Below are 27,398 nucleotides of genomic sequence, written 5' to 3' on the forward strand. Positions count from 1 at the left end.
CCACTGGAGAAGGAAATGGCAACCCACTCCAGTATCTTTGCCAAGGAAACCCCATGGACAGTAACAAAAGTTTCTTGTATGCTTTTGTTTATTTTTGTTTTTAGTTCCAACACTCTTAAATCCAAACATTAAAATAATTCCAATTATTCCAGTCATATGACACAGAAGTTTGAACAACCTCACAGTTCTAAGAGGATGGCAGAGATGGATTTGTGTGTTTATACACATATTTACATGGGGTGATATGCAGCCTAATTCCATGTATGTTTACTTGAATGGAAGTGTAACATCTACTCTTGTGACATTATAAGAGATACTGAAAGTGAAGGGAGAGGATGTTGGGGAAGGATAAAGATAGGAGAAAGTAATTTGGGGATATTTTGGGAGGGAGATGTAAAAAGTAAGAAGCCTAACAATGGCCAGGGGCATCTAGCCAGCTGGTTGGAGAGGGGCGAATATAACACACTGTGTACCCAAAGATGTAGGGATATGGTGGCTGAGGTGGAGGAACTTGCCCTCTGGCACTGCTGGTTAACAGAGCATTCTGGATACTCGTGCCAGATAACAATGTGTTTATAATACTTGAGGATCTTAAATTCCACTAAATTCAGTGGGACTTACAGTGGAATTCTATGCAGAGTTATTCCAGTCAAAGTCCACTAACTTCAATGAGTGTAAAATGGAATAAGTCTCCATAGTTTCACACTGCCACTCCCAGGCACAGGCATAGGTTGCATCCTTTGTCAGAAAAATTCTTATTAGGATGGATATTTGAAAGACACAGTGACAGTATTCCCGGATTAGAATTGCAGTTTTGGATTAATTGTAGTATAATTTTATTCACAGTGAAGCTCTTTTAACAAACAAAAAGTACCTTCTTTGAAGCTGCTATAGAAAACATATTTTAATAGCTATCTATTCTGGAGATAGTTAACTGCCACCCTCTACTGAGTAGCCTAGAAAGACTTTACAAAGTCTACCTTTGAAAGGTTTTCCTCGTATTTTTGCTGTAGCGATGCTTTCCCTGCCATTGTTTCTTCCAGATGCTGCGCATGATCTGTGAGTTCTTCCCAGTATCTTCTGATCTGTGTCAGCTTGGCTTTTATATGTGCTGATTCTCCAGAGGTAAGATATTGAAAAAATGATGGGGTATCCTCTTCAAGACTTGGGATTTCATTTTTCTTGCCATCTATTTCCTTAATAATAACCTAAAATGTAAAGCAATTTGGATATAAAGAATCTACAGCTTGCTTGTGAACCAGCCACAGACTCTCTCACACATGCACATTCCTTAAGGCTACTGCATAAAATACAACACCACATGGAAGAAACTGTAAATCACTCCAAATGGCATTGTCCAGCATAGAGTATTAGCACATGCAGTGACTGTTTTTGCAGATAAGGCTACATTACATACAAATAATTTTTAAGTACATTATATATACATTATCATTAACTGTTTAACAGGCTTAATATGCTAGTAATGATTAAATTGTAATGTAACTAATTTGCTACTACAAAATATTGTATTTTAACTGTGTATAATAAATGAGAAAAATTACAAAACAGTGATTATATTGCTGAAAGTGTAAGGTGATTCCTGTGGCCAATCACCCATTCCAGATTTTTGTTTATAATATTCATCTGGAAAATTAAAATTATAATATGCTATTTCTGTTTTTCAGTACCATTGTGCTTATAAAGGCACTGATTGCCACTATTGTAACCAACATAAACCAGGTAGAGATTATGTAAATTTACACCCACACTAATCCTCTAACATGTGGCAATTAGCTAGGAGTGTAGGTGGATTACTGAGACCAGAATCTGTTGGGGCTGCCATCCACCAGCTGTTATTGTGACGAATACTATTGTCTGGTGTTGGCTTATGTCAACCTAATGTAAAAATAATACAAAATTTATGTCAAACTAATGTAAAATCACTCCTTCTTATATAGCCTAGTGACCATATTTACATAAGAGAAGCTTTGGGGATTGTGAACTGTAATAATTTGCCTTGTTCTCCTGAACTATTTAGATAGCCCATCCTTAAAGTCAGAGGTAACATAAACACTGTATTATGGTTTTCTCAGGCTTAGAAACTAGTATACACATGTGCATTCATAAAATTCATCAAGACATTAGTGCAAGGATGCAGTCTAAACATTCTTTCAGTGAGCCTTGGACTGAAAGAAACAAGAATGTCAGGCAAGGAACAGAAATAGTTTAATGAGAAATGTATATATTAAATAGTCTTGTTGCACTCTATACAAACTATAATTTAACTTGGACTGAAAGAAACAAGAATATCAGGCAAGAACAGAAATAGTTTAATTAGAAATGTATATATTAAATAGGCTTGTTGCACTCTATACAAACTATAATTTATTACAAAACATTCTGAAAAGAGAAATACAATCAATTTCCAGAGCATTTTGAGGAACAATTCTCTTTTGCATGGGACTGTGAAATAAATAACGAATAGTTTTTTTTAAAAAAATAATGTTTTCAGTTTTAGATTAAATCTCATTTTTAATAAATCTGATTTTGGTTTTATAGCAGAATGAGACATTTTTATATACAAATTTATTGTGTCTCTATTGTCTTTTACTCCTCTCCCTTCTCCGGCTTTGTTTCTGCCCATTTAGTTTTTATGGATAAAACTGATATAATCTCATAAATGTGCAACTGCTTTCAGTTGAAAACATGCAGACATGGATATAGATACCTTGTATTAATCAAAAGCTGTTTTATTCTATAATATAAGTCTCAATCTTGAGGCTGCTCTGAGATGTTTAAAATCCCTGGAAGCAAGGGAGTTGACCCTTTTCTGTTGTCCTGCAGAATGCATATAGTATGCTTATGTTTTTTGTTCTGGCACTTCTAAGCAAGTACAAAATATCTCAGGAAAACTGATTCTTACAACCATTAATATATAGAAAAAGAGGGGAGTGAATGAAGAGGATTGATGTGTGGTAACATATGCTTTGATATCACCTTCTAATGGTCCGTATTCTTGGAGGCCACACTATTCTTTCACATGATGGTCCTAGGCAAGAAGTGGGGTTCTTTCCCAGTACAGTGCAACACTTTCAAAGATGGTTAGATTCTTTAAGCAAGATATGACCAATTAGTAGCAAGAGGACTGAAGCTTATTTATTTTATTCTCATTCATTTAAAAAGATCTGTATGCCCATCCTTCTGAGCAACTCAGGGCACAAGGCTTAGGATGCTTATATGGTTGGACATCCGTCCATCCATCATCCATCTGTCTGTCTGTCTGTCCATCCATCCATCCAATTCAAAGTTATGCCAATCAAGCCTGCTGAAATCAATGGTAATATACTGGAATAACTATGTAGGATTGCACTGTGAGGGTCATATTGGTACAGCAACTGGAAACAACTCACAGAACCAGAAAGGACTGAGACTGATTAAAGTCATTCTTCCAGCTATGGCAGGATCCTTTCCATATTAGTCTTCCTTAACATATAATTAAACCCATGCTGTATCACATGCAGAGAGAAGCAACAAACAATATAGATCACCTTCAGAGTACAAAAGCAACTGAACCAAGTCATATGCTATAAAGTCCATTCCCACACCGGGAACCTGACCTCGGACAACAGCAATCAGTTTAAGAGTGAAGGACAGTTGGATCTGGATAGTTATCTTCCCATTTGCAAAGGGTTACATTATTTTTATGAATAATATTTGTCTATGAATAATAAATTTAATAATACATTTCTCTGTTTTATGTGCGTGTGTATGGGGGGGGGGACAGTGGGAGGGCTTCTAGTGTCCTGGCCCCACTGGTGGATCTCCTGATGGCACCTGGTATTTTTGGCCACTGTGTGACAGAGTGTTGGACTGGATGGGCCATTGGCCCGATCTAGCATTGGCTTCTCTTATGTTCGTGTGTGTGTGTGTGTGTACATAATTAAACACACACATATGGACACAGCAATTTTGCCTAATTTTTACTCCGCTGATTTCTTATAATCCGTACTGTTCTTCAGTCCCCTATCAGATCATGCGTGGCACACAACCAACTGCGTGAGTATGCATGCACTGCCCCCCTCCATAAGTAACTTCAGGAAGTCCTGGTGCATGATTCAGAATTAATATTGTGTGTGATCCAGATAGTTTCATTTAATCAAGTTATTTTAAATGAAATCTATGCGAGCATTCTTAACTAATAAAAACACATGCTATGATATACATTCGTTAGGGGAAACTGGAGGAGAGGAGAACATCGCATGCTGCCTTGAAGACCTCGGAGGGAGGGCAGGATACAGTTGTGACAGACAGAGATAAATTGCTGTTGCTTCAAGGGAAATTTCAGAGAGTATTTTACCCCACTGTAAATAAGACATAAATGTCCTGATGAATTTAATAATGTATAAAAATTATACTACTTTTCTACCCCAATACTCAGGCTATGCCTTGACTTGGATAGCCAAGGCTAGCCCGATCTTGTCAGATCTTGGAAGCTAAGCAGGGTTTGCACAGGTTAGTATGTGGATGGGAGATCACCAAGGAATACGAAGGTCGCTGTGCAGAGGCAGGCAATGGCAAACCACTTCTGAATGTCTCTTGCTTGAAAATCCTATGCGGTTGCCATAAGTCGGGTGAGACTTGATGGCAAAAAAACCCAACCCTCAGGCTATTCAAATTAATGTTATAATTAATGTTATAATTAATGTACACTGTTTTTCAGAAATTCTATTAAAAGTGTAACCCCCCATTCTCACAAAAGACATATCTTTTGAAATATCTTTTAATTTCTCTGCATACAATTACAATATAGTTTAACTACAATACAGTAAGAAGCCTGTGTCTTGGCTGAAATCTTGTGCAATTTATGAAGACTTCAGCCCAAATGATTTTAAAGAAACTTAAAAGCATTTACTGGGCCCTGTATTGCTGGCTTGAAACTGAATGCAAATATGTTTAATGCAAAAGTAAGGCATTTTCATTCATAGCCATGTGTGCCCTAATCTAGCAGAAGTGGTATACCCTTATGGACCCAATATCATGTATGTCACAGTATAGTGCACAGGGGGGACTCCTTATCCACCTCCCAAAAGTACAGATGCAGTAATTCTGCATGCTTCACTGTACGCAGGACTGTTATTTTGACAGCACTGATCGGGTAGCTGGGGTTGAATGGGTATGGTAAACTCTTTCACATGAACAGATGATCAGTGTTGAAAGATCTAATAGGACAGGCCATCTGCTTGGCGGAGGAGCTCCTCGAATATAATGACCACACAGCTTTCTGCCTTACCTGAGCCTACTTGTGAGACTGAGGCCAAAGCCTTTGAAAATGAGTGTATGTATTTGTAACAAAATGACGAGGCAGTAAACAATAATATTGGGGAACAATACTTCTTTTCATGCAAGAAACTCTTGTGTATCTGAGGTTTATTACCGAACCAGGAAAAATGGAATCTACTGTGTGAAAGAATTCAGAATATGTAACAAAGGGGTATGGATATAGAAGCTACCAAGCATAGTAGTTTCTTTATTATTTCAGCATTATTGAGAAATAAGATACACAAATCGTATGTAAATTATCTACCGTACTGAAATAAAATACTACTAGCTGCCATACATGTTACAATATAAAACATTCTACACTCTGTGAAAACATACCATGAGGACATTTTGCAGGCCAGGAATTTTAATTGAAAATGTATTTATTTACTGAAACTGTGATATATGTACATTTTGCATACCACGGATGTATAAGGAAAAATTGCACACTAAAAATAGGGAAAGAAAATTGCACACTAAAAATACGGAAAGAAATCAACATATACATTTTTTCAGCTCCTGCAAAACCTTCCATCTTGGTATCTTTGCCTCAAAGTGTGACATATTTGTACATTGTTGTAGACTGAATTAAATGCCTGTTCCTCTCCTCTATGGCTTTCTAATGGAGAAAAGAAAAAAAACACTGTTTTAATGCTAAATATAATGTGAACCAATCACCTTAATTTGGTTGATTTGCATATCCAAAGAAGACGATGAAGTTTCCAAGGTATCCAGTTCTTTTTCTTTTTCACTGATCCAGATGGACAAAGCTTCAATTTTTTTGCCAAAATGATCCCACTTGTTTTTCACCATTTCCATGGTTTTAATACTAAAATCAACCATATTTAGTAGAAAAAAATAAACAGTCCGTTACTGTGTAACTCTTCCCATCTTCTTGCATAAATCATTTAATGAAGATTCTTCTATGATTACCCTTAAATATTGTCATTTTAAAAACCTTATTTTCCAGTGTCTGCTTCAAAGTTTTATAGCCCTATTCTTATGTTAGGTAAAGGTAAAGGTTTCCCTTGCTCGAAAGCCAGTCGAATCCAACTCTAGGGTTGCGGTGCTCATCTCCGTTTCAAAGCCGAAGAGCCAGCGCTGTCCGAAGATGTTTCCATGGTCATGTGGCCGGCATGACTAAACACCAGGGCGCACGGAACGCTGTTACCTTCCCACCGAAGTGGTACCTATTTATCTACTGGCAATTTCTTGCTTTCGAACTGCTAGGTTGGCAGGAGCTGGAACTAGAGACGGGAGCTCACTCCGTCATGCGGCACACTCGGGTCTCGAACTGCTGAACTACCGACCTTAGCCTGCAGTTCAGCGTCTTAACCACTTGAGCCACCACAGCTCCAGCTTCTTCTATTACACCAGCACTATTGAAGCTGATTGGTAACTATCAGCTAATGTTGTTGCATCATTTACTAAAGGGGCAATGCTGATGTAGGAAGTAGCCTTATCCTACACATGGTCTCAGGACTCTTCAATAATTGGAGCAAGATGGGCAGAAGCCAGATTGCAGCAGCTTGCACCCAGCTGAGGCAATATAACACTACATTCTTAATAACTTAATTTAAACTCCAAACAATGGTAGCCATTTTAAATTTAACCCAAGTTTTGTCAATGAATTCAGTGACTTGCTCTCCATGAAACCAGAACAAAATGTAGAAGAATGATCAAGAGGTACATTATAACCATGTTTGTACTGGGGGTATACCCAATCTTATTTATTTCATATGGAAGAAAGAGCAATGTGCTGAAGTTCCAAGTACAATAATTAAAGCCATCCTAATCTTTTTTCTGTAATTCAAACAAGAGCTTTGCATATTCCATTTATGTACAGAATTACACTACATGCAGTGCTGTCTTAGATACAGGGAAGAGATGGGCCTCTTGCTGCCAGCAGAGCTTCTTGTCTCTTCCATGTCATTACTACTCCATATTCCATTCCCATACAGTCCCACATCTCCTACCCCTATATTTCCACAAACCTTCATGGATTTGCTTCATCCCACATATAATTCTTTATCATTTTTTAATATTCCTTCCCCCTATATATGTGACATACTTGGTTACAAATGACCCTGTATTATTGTGCTCATGCCACAAGTACATTGGAAGAGGATTGAATGCTGTACAGCAAACAGTGCATTGAAGATGGCATAAAATCCATTGATACAGCTAGCATCTTTTGGTTTGAGCTCATAGCTGTGTTGCATTTCAAAGTCAGCCTCATCCAATTCCAAAGCAGGATGTCAATCTTTCGGATGCAAATGTTAAGGCTACAAAGAATGCATGTGCAATGTAAACCATATAACTATATGTACAAACCACTTATCTGTGTCTAAATATGTATCTGAGAAATTCAATAAGTTGCTTAAGTATGCATTCATATTTTGCAACTTAATCGTGATTGTCTGTACCTAGGTAACAGATAAACTATTTTACATCCAAATGAAAATCTCTTCAAAAGAGGTCACTGGCAGAAGAGACTGGATGATGAAGAGAACTTTTCTACATCTGGTAAAGGAAAAAAAATGGCTTTTAAATAATTTATATAATGGAAATCATAGTCATCCAATAAAACAATAGTATATCCTATGATATTATCAGGAGAGAACTGTTAGTAATGAATAAAGCCACCAACAAGGGGGGAAATTATACTATTTTTTCAAGATTAATATTATGGGCAAAATAGTGATATTAAAACATAACTTTTCTCCAAAACTGTTAAAAATCTAATCACGTATGTGGTAAACAACATTAGAAAATGTTACGCATCTTCTCAGAAATTTTTTTTACTTATGTAATGAAAATCCAAACAATGACCAGGACAATCCTTATTCCATAGATATGTTTTTAATCACTGTGTGGAAGTATGATCCAGGGGAGAGGGAACCAGGCTGAGACCAAGGAGAACCTGGCTTAACTCTCTGCACTGGCATGAAATCAATTACTTGCCAGACGCAAGTTCCAGCCTCAGGTTCTTATCTGTAAAATGGGAATATTAATAACATACCTCATAGAAATGTTGTGAAGATAAACCTTTCTTTACAGTACTTTATATACTATAGTCTGTTTCACACAGTTAAGTTTGATCTGCTTGTGATACCAACAATGCATGAATCTGGAGAGTGTCTCATGATCCACGCTCTACACAGAAACAGATACCACTCTTGTGGACGTTTCCTAGGGTTGCTACACTTTCACTGCAATGTGATTGGGCCCAAGAAGCTGCAGCTGTATGCATCAAGATTCTATACTGTATAAGGCATTCTCTACATGAATGTACCTGAAAATAATATACTGTGGAGATTAAACAGCTAGAATCAAGTCCAACAGATACCAACAAGATCTTCGGGGTATAAACTCACTTTGTCAGATAGGAGGTGGAATGCAGATTTCTGAGTCCTAATATCACAGTCAGAAGATGGGAGGGTATTGCAAAGAAGGAACTCAGGGTGCAGAGATACAATGCATATTGTAATCAGCTTGATTAGAGCAGAGGGGAAATTCATGGGGGCAGAAAATCTGCATCTGTAGTGAATTAAGAATTCTATGTCCCTATTCAGAACAAGCTTTGTGACTGTTACTGATTCCTGAACTGATCCCGGTAAAGCAGCATGGAATTAGATAATGTCTGAGGATCTTTGTTATTAATAATAAAATATAAACTGTGACACAACTGTACCAAATTCAGGCCTTTTGAAAATGTTACCAGTTTGTTTAGAATTCTATAGTTCAAATTCTGCTAAAACTATTATCTAATTTACATATTATTTCTAAAACCTTTTAAATAGTCTTATTTGATTGCCTGTTGAGAAAAGTATGTCCACAATGTAGGACCCTCACATGGGTGATTTTATCCGTGTATGATGCTTATGAAAATCACAACTTACAAACCGCTCCTGAAACTTCCAAAATATGGACTGCTATTCCAGATCAATATCATTGTTCATATTCATGTCACTGGAAGCAGACTTTATCAAAGCTCATCTTCCAAAATGAATTTTCTGAGGGGAAAATTCAGTTCTGGTCTGCAAAATGTGATAAATATTTCTCCCCATATTTGTATATGTCTTCCTACTTTGTAATAAAGTATGGATAACTATACACTTTAGAATTTTAAATAGCAGCAACAGGTAAACCAAATTGGGAAATAATTCCAATGAGAGAAGGCACATTTTGATGTTCTGGTGCACAGAGCAGAAAAAATGTCAAGAAAAATACTTCACAGAGTAGACCGAGATATTTCTCTAAAAGCTCTAGGCACTTTTGGACATGGCAGTATTAATTTATCTAAGCCTGAGTGGAATCATCTACTGTGTATTAGTAAGACATTAGTTATCTGTCCTGTTAATAGTGCTCAGCTGTGTTAAAGTTAATGGGCTTAAATACATATAATTGGATTCAAGATTGCAGCCTAACACGGCAATTCTAAGGACACTTATATGGAAGTAAGCCCCACTTAAATAAATGAGAATTTACTTCCAAGTGTAAAGAGTTCAGGATTGTCACTATTTTCTAGATTTGTGGGCTATAAATGTTTGATTCCCATCATTACCATAACCACCTCCACACTATCTGTATAATATGGTAATTTCTGGCTTATGAATTACTTCTCCATGACAAACTAGAGTTTACAAAGTTTTTGACTAAACAATGAATTTTGATAGAATCACAAAAGGTGCCATCAGGGAGGAAATACTATGACTTTTTAAGAACATACTCTTCTTCAGCAGTAGCTTCCACTTTTTTAACTTGTTCCTGGATGGACTTGGCTTGTTGCTGAAGGGTTTGCTTGTTCTTTGCACCAAGCTGTATGGCAAAAGACTTCTTGACAAGATTCTCAGCTTCCATCGCCATAGCTACTGTCTGCTTAGAAAGCTCCTGTAAAAGTGTGCAATTATGAAAAAAAAAATTTTAATCATTGACTGAAAATTATGTTTATTTGATAAAAATGTAAAAATAAATCTCAAAAAGTTTTATAAAATTAATGCTTCAAATATCTCTAATAAATTTCCCCCCATACACTCCAAGGCATTGATTATAACACATTGGCCCCATTCACACAGCAAATTTGCCGCGGGAGAGCCACGAGTGGATGGCGGATTTTCCGGCCGCGATCACACCACAACATCTGGGAAGTGGAGCACTCCCGTGGCTAACCCGTGGCATGCCGCCGAAAATGCGCATTAAAAAAATACCTCAACAAGGGTAATGGCAAACGGTTTGCCACGGGCTGCCTCCGGACTCCCGTGTTGTGATTGTGCCGGCACAGCTTTTCCCTTCCGGCCGTTTGCATTGCAGCGCACACGCCGAGGGCCAGAACTGTGGGTTGCTGCCGACGTGTTTGATCGCGTTGTCGTGCGGCAAACTGCGGCACTGCAAATTGCCATGCCTCCCCCCCGCATTTTCCGGCCCGTGTGACCGGGGCCACTGATGGTCTTAAGACATGATTTAGTCCTTCTATAAGTGCAGCATCCACATATAGAAGATTCTCACAGCCTAAATGCAGACCTCCTCTCCCCTCAATGCATACGCATGACGCAGGACATGCACAAGCAGAGTGACTGGAAACAAGCATACTGTGGATACCTTCTATCAGTAATTTATTCTAAGAAGAGAGGGGCAGGATGTGAAGATGCAAGGTTCATTACCTTTCCCATCCTTTGTAATGAGCCGATACATTTCCTGCAAATACCAATAAGGAATGGAGGAAAACAGCACTCTGTTGAACCCACTGGAATCCTCCATGCTTGAATGCCAAGCTCCTAAGAGCCTGTATTATTATTTTATTATTTTATTTTGAAAATTACTACACCACTTTTTTGCCCAAGGAAAAAATAAGGGGGGGGGAATACATTATCTATTAAAAACTCCAAAGAGAACAAGGAAGCTAATTATATTTCAAACATGTTGTAGAATATTTCCAGTACCATATAGCACACATACTTTTGTTTTTTCCAGTTCTGATGACAAACTCTCTAAGCTGCTGAAGTTTAAGATACGTTCCAGTGCAGAACTCGCTTGACTAAGATACTTTACAACAGTCTCTTTGTCCCTTTCAAACTGCTCCCATGTGTTTATGGTGATCTAGAAGAAAGAAAGAAAATAGAGAAAACTAGCATGGTTGATAATTACAGAAAAGCACCGATGGGGGACCAAAATCAACAAAGCAGTATCTGTTACGAATGTTGTTGAACCGTGGCATGTGGTCAATCATGTTAGGGCTTGTGAGAATATTCAGAGAGTTGATCAAAATTAATGAAGGCCTTTTTTAAGGTAGATACAGAAATTTTAAAGGTACAAGTGAGGAATCCTCACCCACTCCTATGGGTCCCCACTTCCTCTTGCAGCTTTCTGCCCCTACCTTCTCACTCTCCCACCACCTCCTTCTACTCCTCCTATTTCAGTCTTTCCCCTCTGTCTCTGCTGCCACTGCCGCCTAACAGGCTTGCCTGCTGAGCTTCCTCCCCTTGCTGCCTCTAACACTGCTCCCCCAGCTTGCTAACTCAACTGTCTGGCAGTGTGCCTCCTTTGCCCTCCGTGCTGCTGCCTGCTTCTTCTGTCCTTGCTGCCTCACTGGCCTGTGCCATCTTCATTCTTTCCTCTCTCATTTACTCACCTGCCTGGCAGCCCCTCTTCTCCACAATCCCACCGCTGCCTCCTCCTTCCTTCCTTCCCCTCTGCTTCAGTCATCCATCTTCCTCCCCTCTCTTAGTCCATCCATTACGTGTTTCCCTGCCTGCCAACTTAACATACATCCCAATTGAGGGTTTTAAAACAAAGAGAGATCACTGAATGAGGAGAAACAATCCAACTACATGCAACCGTGATATGATTAATACATTTAGTGTAAACAGTCTTATAAACAGTTCACATCCTTTATATAATTACATAGAAAAAGTAAAGTGCCTGTGCCAAGTGTCTTGAAAGACTTCCCAAGGTTTTAAATTTTTAAATCCTGTTCCATAATCAATTCATGTCCATATTTCACTTGTGCACTGCATTCTCTGCAGCACCGCCAACAGAACAGCTGTGAATTCTGTTTCATTGCTTTCTCAAGGCAGATCCTGCATAGTCTCAATCCTGTAGCCAAGTTCTCAATTCTTTCTCTAAGAATCTCTCTTATTATCTATAGCTTCAGTAAAGCTACTCAGAGCAATCTTCCTCTCAGTGACAAAGTCTTTCAAGACACTTGGCACAGGTAGAGTGACTGGAAACAAGCATATAATTCTATGTAATTATAAAAAGGATAACATTCAGAGGTCGATTCGGGGGGATCGCGGGGGATCGCAGTTCCCCCGGGTGAGGTGCAGTGGGGCGGGGCACACAACGAAGCCCCGCCCCCTTCTTCTGGCCGCCCCCTGCTTCCAGCCTCATTCTGTTGCAGAAGGAGGAAGAAGCAGGAGGGTAAGTTGGTGTCCTCCCCCTCTGCCTGGCCAAGGCCACTCCACGTGGCCTCCGCAAGGACTCCCAGCCCCATCCAGGAGCTTCCCCGAGGTAGCTGTGTTAGTCTGTTGCTGCAAAATAGTCCAAGAGTTCAAATAGCACCTTTAAGACTAACCTTTAAGATTAAGACTAACTGAGAGGTGGGTGTGGCCTTATGACACACCTCCGGTGATGGCAGGCGGTGTGGCCTTATGACACACTTCCGGTGATGGCAGGGGGTGTGGCAGATGCTAATGAGTTATGTTAATGAGTTCCCCTAGCTGTTTTTCTACGAAACGACCCCTGATAACGCTACTTAAGAAATATTTATAAGACTGTTTACGCTAAATGTATTAATCATATCATGGCTGCACGTAGTTGGATTGTTTCAATTTAACATACATCGCAACAGCGTCTCCCCACTTCCCTTACTGCAACCAGCCACCTGTTTATGGGGTTGTGAAGCAAGTGCAACTTTCAACATGGAGGTTGTTTTCCCCCCCTGTCAGGTGAGGTTTAAGGATTTTTTAAAGCCCCCTCATCCTTTTTTTCTTTTGCAAACTTCATGGCTCCTCTAATTTTGTAAACACATCTCCCTTCCCTGTAGATAGCCATAATTTGCAGATCTAAATCTAGGGCCTTGTTCAAAATTAGAGATAAAAAGTGGGGCATCTACAAAGACTTGAGGGAGGCATCTCATTTTCACCTCCCCCACTATTTCCTCTTTCTCTTCCCTTAAAGCCCCCACAGCCTCTCCATTTTCCTGCTTCCTTCTGTCCTTCTCACCCACCAGCTAACTTGCCTTTATCTTTACCCTGTCTTTAGCTTTCCCTCCTTCCTTCTCCCTGGCAGCCTCTTCCCATAAAAATTCTGGTTGAATTGTGCAGTGCTGGCTGAGCAGGGCCAGCTGCACGGTGGGGAACCTACAAGGACTTGCGGGGGGGACTTCACTATCCCCAATATCTCCTCCCCATATTATTTCCTCTTTTCTTCCTCCAAGCAACTGCAGTATTCTCACCTTTCCGTTCTTTCTTTCCTTCCCAGCTACCCACCAACTTACCTTTTATCTGCCATCTTATTTTCAGCTACATTTATTATTTCATTTATACCCATTTCTCCCCCACAATGACAACCAAAAGGAGTTTATATCATTCTCCTCTCCATTTTATCCTCACAAAAACCTGTGAGATAGGTTAGGCTGAGAGTTTGTAACCAGTGTTCCCTCTAAGCTGAGTTAGTGTGAGCTAGCTCACAGTTTTTTAGCCTCCGGCTCACACATTTTTGCCCTAGCTCAGGAGGGATGGCTCCAGAGCAGACTGATTTATGCAGGAGCCAAATCACTTGCTCACAACTTTAATGCCAGGAGCTCACAAAGTAGAATTTTTGCTCACAGGACTCCACAGCTTAGAGGGAACATTGTTTGTAACTGGTCCAAGGTTATTAGTGCACTTCCACAGCAGAGCTGGGATTCAGACCTGGGTCTTCCAAATCCTAGTCTGATACTCTAACTACTACACAACACTAGCTTTTGGAAAGAGGCTCCTTTTGAACAGTAGCAAGCAGCCCAGCCTGGGTGAGTCATGCAAGTCTGTTGCCTGGAGGATGAGTTGCCTGGAGGATGCTCCTAGGCCTGGCCCCAATGAGTTCTTCCTCAAATGGCAAAACAGCCCCGAAAAAGTTCCTGCCCCTCCCCATGCCTTTCACTGATAGAAATCAAGGCTTGAACACTGGCAATAGTGTCAGTCTTCCCTAACAATGGCCAGAGGGCATTTGTTTCTTAAAGCTACAGGTGCTGCTTTTATCATTTTGGGGGTTTTAACTTCTCCCCCAAGTTGTTTTTTGTTTTTTTTAAAGATTTTAGATGTTTCTGCAAACCTGGGGCTTTTCTTGGGTTAATAGAAAGATCTGTCTTGTCTGTCCATGGCTGAAATCTCTGGATTTAAGTGTCCACAGATGGGGCCATGTTGAGAATCATTGATGATGATGATAATGATGATGATACATTATACAATATGCCATAAGAAATTAAAATTTCACTTTATGGCATATTGTATCCCCCAAAGAGAATGAAGCACAGAGGATTCCTAATTTCTGCTTTGCCATACTTTAATACAACCCAGCATCTTTCCATCATGTTCACATTCCCCACTAGATGATTGGGAGCTGCTTCAGTATGACATCTGTCCAGAATGCTGCACTAAGCATTTGGATACTGCAACCATGTGGGCAGGGCCAATTATGTGGTTTCTTCCCATCTAATCGCTGGATATAATAAACAGGGGGGAAATAATTATGCATCCATGTAGTTCTTGTATTAAAAATTACTTCATGAGTGCCAGAAGTCACCATAGAGAAAAAGCTACCATGTTAGCAGTAGCAAACAAGAATAGGGCTGTTGACTAAACAAAATCTGTCTGGCAAACAAGAATAATCAGGATGTATTAACTACATATCAGTGATAAACCAAATGTATAACTCATTTTCAACATGAGAGATTGAAGGCTTTCTGCTTCTCAGTAATTATATAAGAACACTGACCTTCAGTTGTTCACCACGTTTATCCACAGACTGCTGCATGTTTTGTAATGTGCTCTCCAGCTTCCAGAAATCTTCTTGCACGGTGGGAGACAGACTACCTTCAATCTGTAGCTGCTTACCTCGGGCAAGCTGCTGCTGTACATCTTGCCTCTTTGCCTGGAGCCTCTTTGTCTTTTGCTAGAAACAAATATTAAAAAGTATGAAGTAGATCCAGATATTTCTTGTCTCACGATGGAAATAAGTACATGAAATGTATTTGTAAAAAGCAAGTATTAATATACTAGGAAAAAGGCCCGTTGAGGAAAAAAATACAACAATCTCTAGAAAGAGGCTCTAAATGGGTGCCTTGAACACTCAGTGTCAATTTGCTGTGGCGACCTCAGCAGGGTATAATGACACTGAGTCCACCATTTTCTCCAGAGGAACTGATCTCTGCTACCTAAAGAACAGGTGTAATTTTGAGTGATCTCCAGCCCTCACCTGGAGATTGGCAATGATGGTTCCCCAGAAGGGAATGGTTGGTTTGGAGGGTGGAGTCTATGGCTTTGTACCTGTCCGAGGTCCCACGCCTCCTGAAACCTCACCCTCTCCAGGCTCCATCCCTCACATCTCCAGGAATTTCCCACCTGGAGTTGGCAACCCTATCTCCTTGGACACATTTTACCTCAGAACAGCAAACTGTTTAGAATGTTAGAGGTAAAAGCCAATCAAGTCGCATATGCAAACGACCTCTGTGTTCCGAGGCAAAGGCCAATGAGGCTGCATATGCAAATAACCTCTGTGTTCTGACTGGCTATTGGGGGGGGGAGGGGAACAGCAAAGTGTTTAGAATGTTAGAGGGGAGACTCAAGCAATGCAGCCAGTGGATAGGGACAGATTCTGAGTGACACACCAGGGCGCCAACCAATTCCGGATCGTGTGGAATGTTCTAGAGAAATGCCACCACCGGCTTTTATATACAAGGGAGATGACACTTCAAAAGCTGTCTCAGTACATTCCCAAAGACCAGTCTCTATGTTCCAACAGAGACACCCTCATTTGTAACACAAGAGATATCCACATCTTTGCAGCTCAACAATTAAAGAAGTGTCAGCCATACTGGTAGACTAAGCATAGCAAATTTTCCTTGTGCAATGTACAAAACAGTCCTTGAAAACACATACTTTCATACTGCTTTCAGGATTGGTATTGGGACCCCCCCAATTGAAATAAATAGCATGGAATCACAAATAGCATATACAATTATTGTGTTCCATTTTGTAAAATAAAAGTAAATCCAACAGTCATACCTAACACAAAATATAATTTCAGAAAACCAAGTATCTTTCAGGATTGCTGTAACAGAAGACTGCTGTGTTTTTCACGTAGCAGCATTGCCTAGCACCTAACATAATTGTTAAGTCTAAAATAATTGTTGATACAGTTAATTCATCATTACTGCAGAAAAAAATATCAGCACTAGAAGCAAAAGACATTAAAATATAATGCTGCCTACTAGAGAAAAAAAGATGGTTAAGTAAAACAAATGTTTTACCAAATGATGTCGAAGAAGCTGCTGAGCTTGTTGCAAACTTTCTGTATCTAAGATTTTCTCAACCTCTTCCTGAACTTCTTTTGAGTTTGTGATTAGTTCTTCAAAGTTTTCTTTCACTTCTTCTGTGTACTGGACACAATCACTGACAGCAGCCAATGTCTTCTCTGTCTATGTTTAGGCACAATATTAGAACATTATGAAACTGTTCAGTTCTAAGTAATCAATGCACTTAGTAATTTAAATAAAGTCCTGCATTAACCATATTTATAACCATAATTTATTATTTCGTATTTTATCTTTGAACATCTAATGCTGTTAGCCCTACAATGTTATCTATCTCCACTGAGCTGCTCTGTATATCTTTACTACTACTGCAAAGTAATCCACCATTCTAGCTAGGAATGAGTGGATTTCCCCCACTATGTTCTTGGGTTTGACTTCCAGTTTAATGTCACTCTTTCTAAAATAAATTTCAGAATTGGTGCATGTGATAATTGATATATGGAATATGTTATCAAATGCACGCATGTGATAAAATATTGCAGGAGTTTTTTTTCTTTTTCTTTTGGTCTTTTCAAACTGAACTGGATGTACGATAATTGATGTATGGAATATTTTCTCTGTATTTTATTCACGCATGTATAAAAATAAGTATAATAAAATAATTTTTATTGAAAAAGAATTGGTGCATATACAATTTTCCTAATTTTCCAGATTGTATCTTTTTTCCTATATTACATATACACATTGATTCAACCAGTTAAAACTAGGGCTGCCAAGTCCTCCCCGGGGGGTGGAAAACCACCCGTCCCAGAGGCCTGTTCCCTGACGCCAGGGAATCGGGACTCGGGGGGAACCCCGCCCCAGCGTGCGCGTCACAGGGAAGTGACGTTATGATGCCGGGCACGCTGGGGGCGGGGCCACAGCCATACAAGGGAAAACTCCACCCGGGAGTCCCCCGCCAGCAAGGTAAGTCCCACTTGGCAATCCTAGTTAAAACAGGAACCTTGATTTAAGCAAACAATAACATTAGGATTATTTTTTGTTAAGAAGTAATCCAAACACATGCAAATGTATGTTAATTTGGTTGCTCTGTGTGAAACAGTAAGAATGAAGGATCTTATACTGAATGTTCTTATACTATACCTCTGTCAAGAAGGTTAAGAGCCTCTTGAAATCACTAGAAAGTTTAGAAAGTTCATCCCCTTGCTTTTTGACTTCATTCTCAGAAGAAATCTCAGATAGAGCTGAAAGCCTAGATTTTAACCAAACAATAATTTCTCCTTGCTTGCAAGCTTCTTGCCTGATTTCCTGAAACAAAATCAGTATAAAAATTAGAAATGCAAGCCAAGCAATTTTGGACAGCAATAGCGAACTAACTAGTACAAATAGATGAGTCATTAAGGGATGTTTCACAGGGTTACAGAGGTTTTATACAAACAGTATTTTCCGGTACTTCGCGACCCCATGGACGAGCTCTCTCCAGGCCTTCCGGTCTTCTGCCGTCCTCTGAAGTTGGCTCAACTTCATGTTCGTTGCATCGATGACACTGTCTAACCATCTCATCCTTTGCCGTCCCCGTCTTCTTTGACCTTCAATCTTTCCAAGCATCAGGGTCTTCTCCAGTGAGTGCTCCCTTCTCATTTGGTGGCCAAAGTATTTGAGCTTCAGTTTCATTATCTGGCCTTCCAGGGAACAGTCAGGGTTGATTTCTTTGAGGATTGACTGATTTGTTCTTCTTGCAGTCCAAGGGACTCTCAAGAGTCTCCTCCAGCACCATAGTTCAAAAGAATCTATTCTTCGGCGCTCGGCCTTCCTTATAGTCCAGCTCTCGCAGCCATACATGACTACTGGGAATACCATTGCTTTGACCATGCGGACTTTTGTTGGCAGGGTGATGTCTCTACTTTTTATCATGCTGTTTAGGTTCGCCATCGCTTTCCTCCCAAGGAGCAGGCGTCTTTTAATTTCATGGCTGCAGTCACAGTCTGCGGTGATCTGGGATCCCAGGAACGTGAAGTCTGTCACTACTTCCACAGCTTCCCCTTCTATTTGCCAAGGAGTGATGGGGCCGGATGCCATGATCTTAGTTTTTTTGATGTTGAGCTTCAAGCCCACTTTTGCGCTCTCCTCTTTTACTCTGAGCAAGAGGTTCTTTAGATCCTCTTCACTTTCAGCCATTAGAGTGGTATCATCTGCATATCTGAGGTTGTTGATCTTTTCCCCAGCAATCTTAATTCCCGCTTGTGATTCATCCAGGCCAGCATTTCGCATGATGTACTCTGCATATATATTAAATAAGCAAGGTGACAGTATACATCCTTGTCGTACTCCTTTTCCTATGCTGAACCAATCAGTTGTTCACAGGGTTACAGAGGTTTTATACAAAAAGTATTTTCATGTACAATAAAACCCATCTGTAGATTGTAAAAGGTGATGGTGACTTCTCAGTGTAGGTATATGTGATAAAAAAAACCCCACAAATGGCTACAGTTTTTTGGTGGGAGTTCACTCCATGCAGACACACTGAGAAATACAAATGGACATACATTTTCACTCAGATATCTAAGCTAATCATCTTCTCTATGGGAATTTGGCAACATATTAAGTGGGCCTTCACCTCAGTTTCTGCCTCCCCATATGTAAACAGTGGGTTGTGTCAATCTATTGCACAGATGTTTTGAGAATGGAAGGAAATAAGAGTTGTGAAATACTATGCATATTTAAAATCAAATATAAATGTTAGATGCCGTTGGACAACCTTCTTTACAAATTGTAATAAAAGGTTTAATACTTAAAAATGATATATATACTTTAACCTCTGATTATTGGGGCAAGGGGAGGGGGAGCACAATGCCTGCTGGTGGCACTGTGCTCTCCCTCCCCTTGCCCCAGTGTCGCCATTACCAAGAGAAGACTTGCCAAGAACCAAGTATCAATAAGGGTTGCAGCATTTGCTCCAAATCCAACAGCATCACTTACTGCAACCTTGTAGATATGTCATCTCCCATTTATTACATTTGGTTTCCCTGTGCGCCCCCCCTTTTTTTTTTACTGCTGAAGCACTCAAGGACACATAGCTTTTTGTAGTGAGAGAAGCCAGTCTCTCATACTGATGGTGATAAGGGACAGGGCAATTTTTGACAATCCCTTACAAATAGCAGGTTGCATCGATATTGCCTTTTCATTCAGAGAAAGCCACCTTCCATGAACAGAAAACGTATCAACATGAATGGAAGGTAGCAGTACATCCAACCCAGTGTCCAGTCCAGATGGATTAATAACTTTAATTCTACATAGAAGTGAATAATACATATAATTTAAGAAAGTATTACAGAGGGGGAAGTGACAACTTTATATCATTAATTTTCCTGATTGATATGCATATTCCTGTTTTAGCATAAATCCTTTTATTTACAATCCATTATTTAAGATTATTACCTCACCTACCTTTTGCAGGCTGCAATAGGCTGATAACCTTTAAACAGTGTCTGAGAAAGGATTTTAATCAGAGTGCCTTACATCCCAACATCCCCCTTTTTAAAAAAACTGTAAAGATATATTTTATGAGCACACTACAGACTGTCCACTGTGAAATCCTGCCAATATTGTCCCATAGCCACATCTGCTTGGGCTATTAATCAAGGACACTCTAATTACATTTCTCTGTGCAATCATGCTTAACAATCTGTCATGCATTTTCACAAGTGTCTGCTGTATTAAACTGTATTACATTTTAATGACATGGAGCATTCCCTTCTACAGGTATGCAAAGAATACTCAATATTTTTCAGGTCTGGGTATATTGAACCAAAAATATTGATATTTTCTGATATTCCTGAATCCCAGTACTGGTATGGTATTTGAATTTGGTAAATATTTAGGATTCCCCAAAAAAATGGACCTGAGAAGAAAAAATGAGAGGATCTCCTGGGGTGATGGGAGCTGAGAGCTCCATGCCACCCCAGCCGATCCTGAGCTGGCTTCTCTTTGTAGCTAAGTTTTAAACGAAGCTGCAAAGTGGAGCCAGCCCCAGTTGAGGCAGTGTGGAGCTCTCAGCTCCCCCTGCCCCCTCCGAACCTAGGCTGCTCCTCTTTGCAGCTTGGTTTAAACAAGGTCGCAGCAGCAGCTGCATGTAAAGGAGTGGGGAATCAAACCTAGTCCTCCCAGATTAGAGTCCGTGCACCTAACCAGTACATCAAACTGGCTCTGTCCCTTTAAATGCTTTTTGCAAGCCATGAGTGAACTCCGAAGGCATTTAAAGGGCTTGTGGTTCCTTTAAATACCTTCTCAAAGTGGCAAATTCACCCAGAAAGTGTTTGAAGGGACTACAATCCCTTTAGTGTAGTGGTTAAGTGCGTGGACTCTAATCTGGGAGAACCAGGTTTGATTCCCCACTCCTCCACTTGCACCTGGCTGGATGACCTTGGGCAAGCCGTAGTTCTGGCACAGCTGTTCTTGAAAAAGAGCAGTTTCTGTCAGAGCTCTCTCAGCCCCACCTACCTCACAGGGTGTCAGTTGTGGGGAGGGGAAGGGAAAGGAGTTTGTAAGCCACTCTGAGACTCCTTTAGGTAGTGAAGGGCAGGGTATAAATCCAATCTCTTCTTCTTCTTTAAACACACTTTACCTTCAGCTATCTTCTAGACCTAAAAGGGACTGGCTCTGTTTCGGGATTTTTCAGGTCAGCCATTTTTGGATAGCCAAATAAATACTGGGTTCTATATCCAACTGAAACCGATAAGGTATTTTTTTGGATATTTTTCAGCTCGGTATAGGCCAAATGCACACCCATATTCCCTTCTAAAGAAGGCCACTTCTGGCCACTAGCCATACTTCTTGGTTTTGTCTATCCAGGAAGTACCAATTCTGTTACATATTGCTGCATATATAAAATTTTGATTATATTTTTATAGGTTACTTGTCCAGCTCAAACACATGAACTGTCCATTTCTGCCATTGCAGTTAAACTTGGTAGTATTACAAGTTAAAAAAATATACCTCTGCTGAAGTTTTAATGTACTTATATTTATCAGGATCGGTGGCACTGTGCTTAATATTCTTAAGTTGGTTTTCCCTTGACAAAATCCAACTTTCTAATTCAGAAAACCTGAAATATAACCAAACAAAAACAAACAAGTTACTGAACATTAAGTAACTTACATATATTTTAACAGAATTAAATGAAATGGATTTCTGAAATTACTATACAAAATGCGATTTTTTTGATTGATATGGGCATTTCTTTTGCTACTTTAAAAACAGCTGAAGCTGTAAAATGGTTAAATACACTTCAGAAACATACTGATTAGCCACATTTGCCTAATTCAGAACCTTCAGTTCTTTAGGACAAGCTTTATTTTCTGGCTTCTGCATATATGTGTATTTTTAAGAGTCCTCCTGCTTTAGATAACTCAGTTTCATAAATAAAGCTGCATATTTCTTGGGCCATTTGGTAATGGGATTTGCCATCGCTATTTTACTTATTTACTTTCATACTTTTAACATATCAACAGAAACTGTACCTGTTTTTGTACTCTTTCCATTTATCTGGGTGTTCTATTAGCTTCATATAGGTGCTGGCAACCTGGGATTTAAGTTCACCAAGGGACTTCTTACAACTTTCAAAGGCTGCCTTAATGGGATCCCATTCTGGTAGTTTCAAGCATAACTCTTCAATCAGGTGTAGCCTTTTCTCACATAGCTGTAAGGGTCCTTTATCACCAAAGGACAACTGGAGGCAGAAAAGAGAAATGGCTACAAATTCCACTGATGTTGACAGTTAAAACGAATATGCCTTCCATTATGATTATGAATGCCTTTATGGAAGATGGTAATAATACAAATGAACCTATAAAACCCAAAGTCCAGGTCATGCCAATGTTCACTTGAAGTCAAAGAAATAGTAAGTAATTATTGAAACACTATTTGGCCATTGCAAATGTCAGAAAGCAAGCTAAGGATGCTGACTGAGAGTGTCTGTTCATTTCAGCATGTGGTGAAGTGAATACCAAGATATGCTGACAGCTACCATCATGCCAATATTGGTATACCCCTGGCACTGTATAACATTGGGCAGCATCAGAAGTGTGTCAGAAGAAAAACAAGGGTTAGTTGGTATCCTAAGCCTCTTCAGGCTGAATCTTGCACCTGATGCCAGAATAATATTATTCCAGTGGCAACCCCGCCATAATTGGAAAAGGCCCCATAGAACACATGGAAAGTGAAAATACAAATGCCTACCCCAGTCTTCTGCCATGTTCCACATCACACCACAGTGTAGGATACCAAACAATCCTGCAGATAACCACAGCTCTCTCAAGTACTACATAAACCCAAGCCAGGACACCAATAGTTCAGATAATAAGGTTTATGACATGGAGCTATCTTACTATGACCATATTTCAAGCACATTTGAACACATACAGGGGACTTTTGTGATGAGAACTACAGAGAAAGGGAAGTTTGCACAAATAGCTAAGAAGGAGAATAAACACATTGTGCAGTCATCTATCCAGGACCCTTACACTTCAAGATACAAACACCAAATGGAAGCCTCCACTCCTTCATACGTAGCATGAACAATGACCCTCACACAGGTAAGCAAAGGAGTAGGGATTTCCTGACTCAACCTGTGACGGCTGCAAAGGTTTCCCCATGCCCCCCCACATATCTACTCTATGTATTCTCTCAATCCTCAATTAATAGTTACTATCAGGAGGTGTGCACATGTAGAAAGGGGACCTTCCCTTGCATGCCATCAGTGCAATGCCATGCGGGTATAACGCGGAAGTGCGGGACGCAGCAAGCATAAGCTTTACTAGCAGAGCGCTATGGAGTAGCTTCAGCAAAAATTGCAGACACAGTTGCAATGTAACTCCTTAAAATGGATGAGTAAATACTGGCTAAATGGGTACAATATGTCCCTCAGCAGGTGCATCCCACTATGCAACAACTTGCAAGGGAGAGATGGGGGCTGATCATTGCACTAGAATGCACATCGTCTTTGTTTTTGTGACTTAAAAATAATGACTTTTCCATATGCCAAGACTAGTACTCCTGCAAGGCTACTTTATGTATTATATTTATATTAGTCTACCAATGCAAAATTGGCAAAAATGTTCCTATTGCTTCAAAACAAATATTTTCGGTAGGACCCCCCCCCAATTGGACTGAACGGTGATTCAGTAAATATATGAAGAACTGTGAGCTCAGCATGTAGCAAAGCAATCACACAACTGATCTATCACACGCTAAATCCTTTGCCAACAGTCTACACTCTTCCCAACATACCACCTTTGTCATGTGAATTAGCTTTAACTTAGATTCACAGGGGATATACTTTCAAATAAAAGTATTAGTGTCACAATTGGAAGAATTATCACATTAGGACAATTTTTGAAAGGTCACATGCCTTCATGTGGGTGAATTTCTAGAAATATCCTCTTGATGATTATTGAGCATACCTTGTGCTCTCTAATTATCTTCTCACTGCTCTCCTTGGCCACCAGCTCTTGCTGTCGAGCTAATTCAGCATGACATTCTTGCACCAAAGCTAGGAATTTGCTTTTTTCCACTTCTATCTTTAAGCGAAGTAAATGATACGGTGCTTCTGACTGAAGATCCTGCATTTCAAAAAGAGATTGACAAAGGGAAGTTAACATGATACTAATTCAGAAAGTAGGTAAATATATGGGCAACACCAGGTCATTAGGTAAGGAAAAACACAGGCCAGTATATTACCAGTCTTTCCCACACAATCCTGATATTCACCATCCCCTCCATCTGGTACTTGGGGAGTAATTCTGAGCAGTTCTACACAGAAGTAAGCCCCATTTTATTCAGTGGAGCTTACTCCCAGGAAAGTATTGGTAAAACAGAAGCCATGGATCCTATGGTGTCTTTCCATCAGCACAACAGTAGATCCTCCAACAGAATGGCTTTCTGTTTGCAGAGGAGGGAAGGGCAATTTTTGCCAGTTCTCCCCTCCTGGTGTAGACTTCCAAATTTAGCCCCCACACTGTTTCTTCACCAATCTGAAGGAAATCATTTGGGGAGGCAAACAAGCCTTTGGTAAAATGGAGGAAGCAGAGAACTTACCATTTTCTAGTGTGACTATTCTTATACTGCTGAAGATCCAAGCTTAAGTCTTCTTATTTGGAGGATACAAAAGTGTGTGTGTGTGTGTGTGTCTGTTTGTGAATAAATGCTTCATTTCAATAAGTGATGCTAATGGCCACCGATCACTTGAATTGGCAGCATCTTTGCAAATGCACGGTTTTGAGAAAACCTGATGCACATCAGCTCATTTGGCAGGCATTTGAGACTGCCTAGCATAAACTGAACAGACTGGGTGATTACCACACACCTGATTGCTACCATTAAACACTGTAGAGGTTTCTGAATCAATTGATGGCTGCACAGGAAAACTGATTAATTTCCAGCATTCTTGTGTGTGACTTCGGTCGTAGTAGATATATGCAAATATGTATTGCAGAGTCTCTCAATTAAAACCATTTCAAAATAGTCTGATAAGGGTTCTATATCATTGTCTTATTTTGCTCTCATCAATTATAGCAATGCATCTTAAACAACATTAAGAACATAATTTGGCTAACAAGTGTGCTGGAAATGTCATTTGAAAAGCTTAGCAGTCTTGCTGTTATCTAGAAAGAGACATACAAATGAGCAGTCTTAATCTATCCAGAGGCTAGGTCTACTTATAATTAAAACAATATTCATATTTATATTATGTTGTCATATGTACTGTCATCAACTAAAATAATTTCAGCATCTTGCTATTCTCCGACACCGCTTTAATATCTGGAAGAAAGTACTGTTTATAATGTAAACTATTTGATTAGCAAACAATCAGATGTTATATAATGAAAAATCCCTTATCAATATAGTTTACTGCATAATGTACAGTTAATACAAAGCATGCCAAATTTTAAAATGTCTAATTCGCAAGCATTTTCAATTTTGCCTTTGCCAGTGAAACTGAGAAGAACATCTGGAACTCAAGATGACTCTCATGGACAGAATGGATTCTGGAGCTAGTAACTTCTAACTGTACTAACTGAAAACACTAACCTTCCATTGTTTATGCAGCTTCCTCACAGCTTCCTGGAGACTGTGTTGTTCTTGCTCAGGAAGGATGTCAGTAAGTTCATCACAAGCTTTCAGGAAAGCATTTAGCACCCGCTGGTCCAATTGGCTGAAAAACTCCTGATATTGAAAGAGAATGTTCCACATTTATAGTGATAATGTTGTTGCTATGTAAAATACAAGGCTGGCTTCAAAATCCCAGATACTGTACAAGCAGGAGGTTTAGATTTCTGCTGTTAAGGCTAGCTTTATGAATAGCATATCCCCTATCTTCACAATTTATGTCACTAGGGTCTAAGGCCTTTTGGAAATTTTGGTTTCTTTTGAGGCCAGCGTCAATGGTCCCAATTTTAGTTTTCCAGTACTCTGGCTGATCCTTGACAGTAATAAATGAATTGAATTGTATTCCAGTAGCAGCAAAAATCAATATTCTCCCTTCTTCACATTTATGTTGACACTAAATTATATGTATATAATCTAAATGTTTTATTTATTCATTTATTTTATAGCCCACCTTTCTTGTTGAGTCAAGGAAGATTACACAGTATAAAACATCACAGTCAAATAGCAAGAGACATCCAATGAACAATGTAATAGGACTAGGATGAGTAAAGATATATATACACAAACACAGAGAGAGCATCAGACATGATTTATCATAATGCAAAAATATGGAATTATAAAAGTAGTAATTTTCTGTTCCTGATAGAGAAACAGATGGAAACAACTGGGAACTCACAAGGGCTTGCGGGGGGCATTTCATTTCCCCGTCTCCCACTATTTCCTGTTTCCTTCCCTGAAAGCCTCCACAGCCTCTCCTGTTTTCCTGCTTCCTTCTCTCCTTCCCATAGACAGCTAGCCTACCTTAATCTGCACCCCTGTCCTCAGCTGTCCCCCTGCAGCCTCTGTTTAGGAAAACTATGGGCCAGGCCCACTTGCATGGTACGGAACCCTTAAGGACTTGTGGGGGGGCACATAACTTTCCCTGTATCCCCTTCCCAATATTATTTCCTTTCCCCCTCTTCCTGGCAATCCCCACATCCTCTGCCCTTTCCCAGACTCATTCTCTCCTCAGCCATTCACCAACCTACCAAGCCTCCCATCTTCATCTATATTTCTTAATGTATTTCCTTCATTTATACCTCACCTCCCCACAGTGGGGGCCAAGGCACCTTACATCATTCTCCTGAGCTAGGGTTCCAGCTCCATGTTGGGATATTCTGGATACTTGGTAGAGTCTGGGAAGGGCAAGGTTTGGGGAGAGGAGGAACTTCAGACTTGGGGAGGGGTATAATGCCATAGAATCCGCCTTTCAAAGCAGCCATTTTCTCCAAGGGAACTGATCTTTGTTGTATGGTGAACAGTTGTAGTCCCAGAAGGTTTCCAGATATCACCTGGATATATATATATATACTGTAGCACTGGCTGGGACAGTCACAAAACCTCCCAGTCAAGGAATGATTAA

At 39.8% G+C, this 27,398-nt stretch overlaps 1 protein-coding gene across 1 annotated transcript in view; it reads right to left on the bottom strand.

The window, feature by feature from the left end:
* Window positions 1–27,398, bottom strand: part of SYNE1 (spectrin repeat containing, nuclear envelope 1) — a 436,861-nt gene that overhangs the window by 334,907 nt on the left and 74,556 nt on the right. Inside the window, exons 21-31 of the mRNA XM_015426162.1 lie at window positions 25,919–26,053; window positions 24,292–24,450; window positions 22,351–22,559; window positions 21,827–21,935; window positions 17,975–18,139; window positions 16,829–16,996; window positions 15,295–15,471; window positions 11,278–11,418; window positions 10,052–10,212; window positions 5,998–6,148; window positions 981–1,208 (exon numbers count right to left, since the gene is read on the bottom strand). Of these exons, the coding sequence (XP_015281648.1) occupies window positions 981–1,208; window positions 5,998–6,148; window positions 10,052–10,212; window positions 11,278–11,418; window positions 15,295–15,471; window positions 16,829–16,996; window positions 17,975–18,139; window positions 21,827–21,935; window positions 22,351–22,559; window positions 24,292–24,450; window positions 25,919–26,053 (1,803 nt within the window). The remainder of the gene's footprint in view (window positions 1–980; window positions 1,209–5,997; window positions 6,149–10,051; window positions 10,213–11,277; window positions 11,419–15,294; window positions 15,472–16,828; window positions 16,997–17,974; window positions 18,140–21,826; window positions 21,936–22,350; window positions 22,560–24,291; window positions 24,451–25,918; window positions 26,054–27,398) is intronic.

Source organism: Gekko japonicus, unplaced genomic scaffold (assembly GCF_001447785.1).
Source record: "Gekko japonicus isolate JY-2015 unplaced genomic scaffold, Gekko_japonicus_V1.1 scaffold223, whole genome shotgun sequence".
Classification (NCBI taxonomy): Eukaryota; Metazoa; Chordata; class Lepidosauria; order Squamata; family Gekkonidae; genus Gekko; species Gekko japonicus.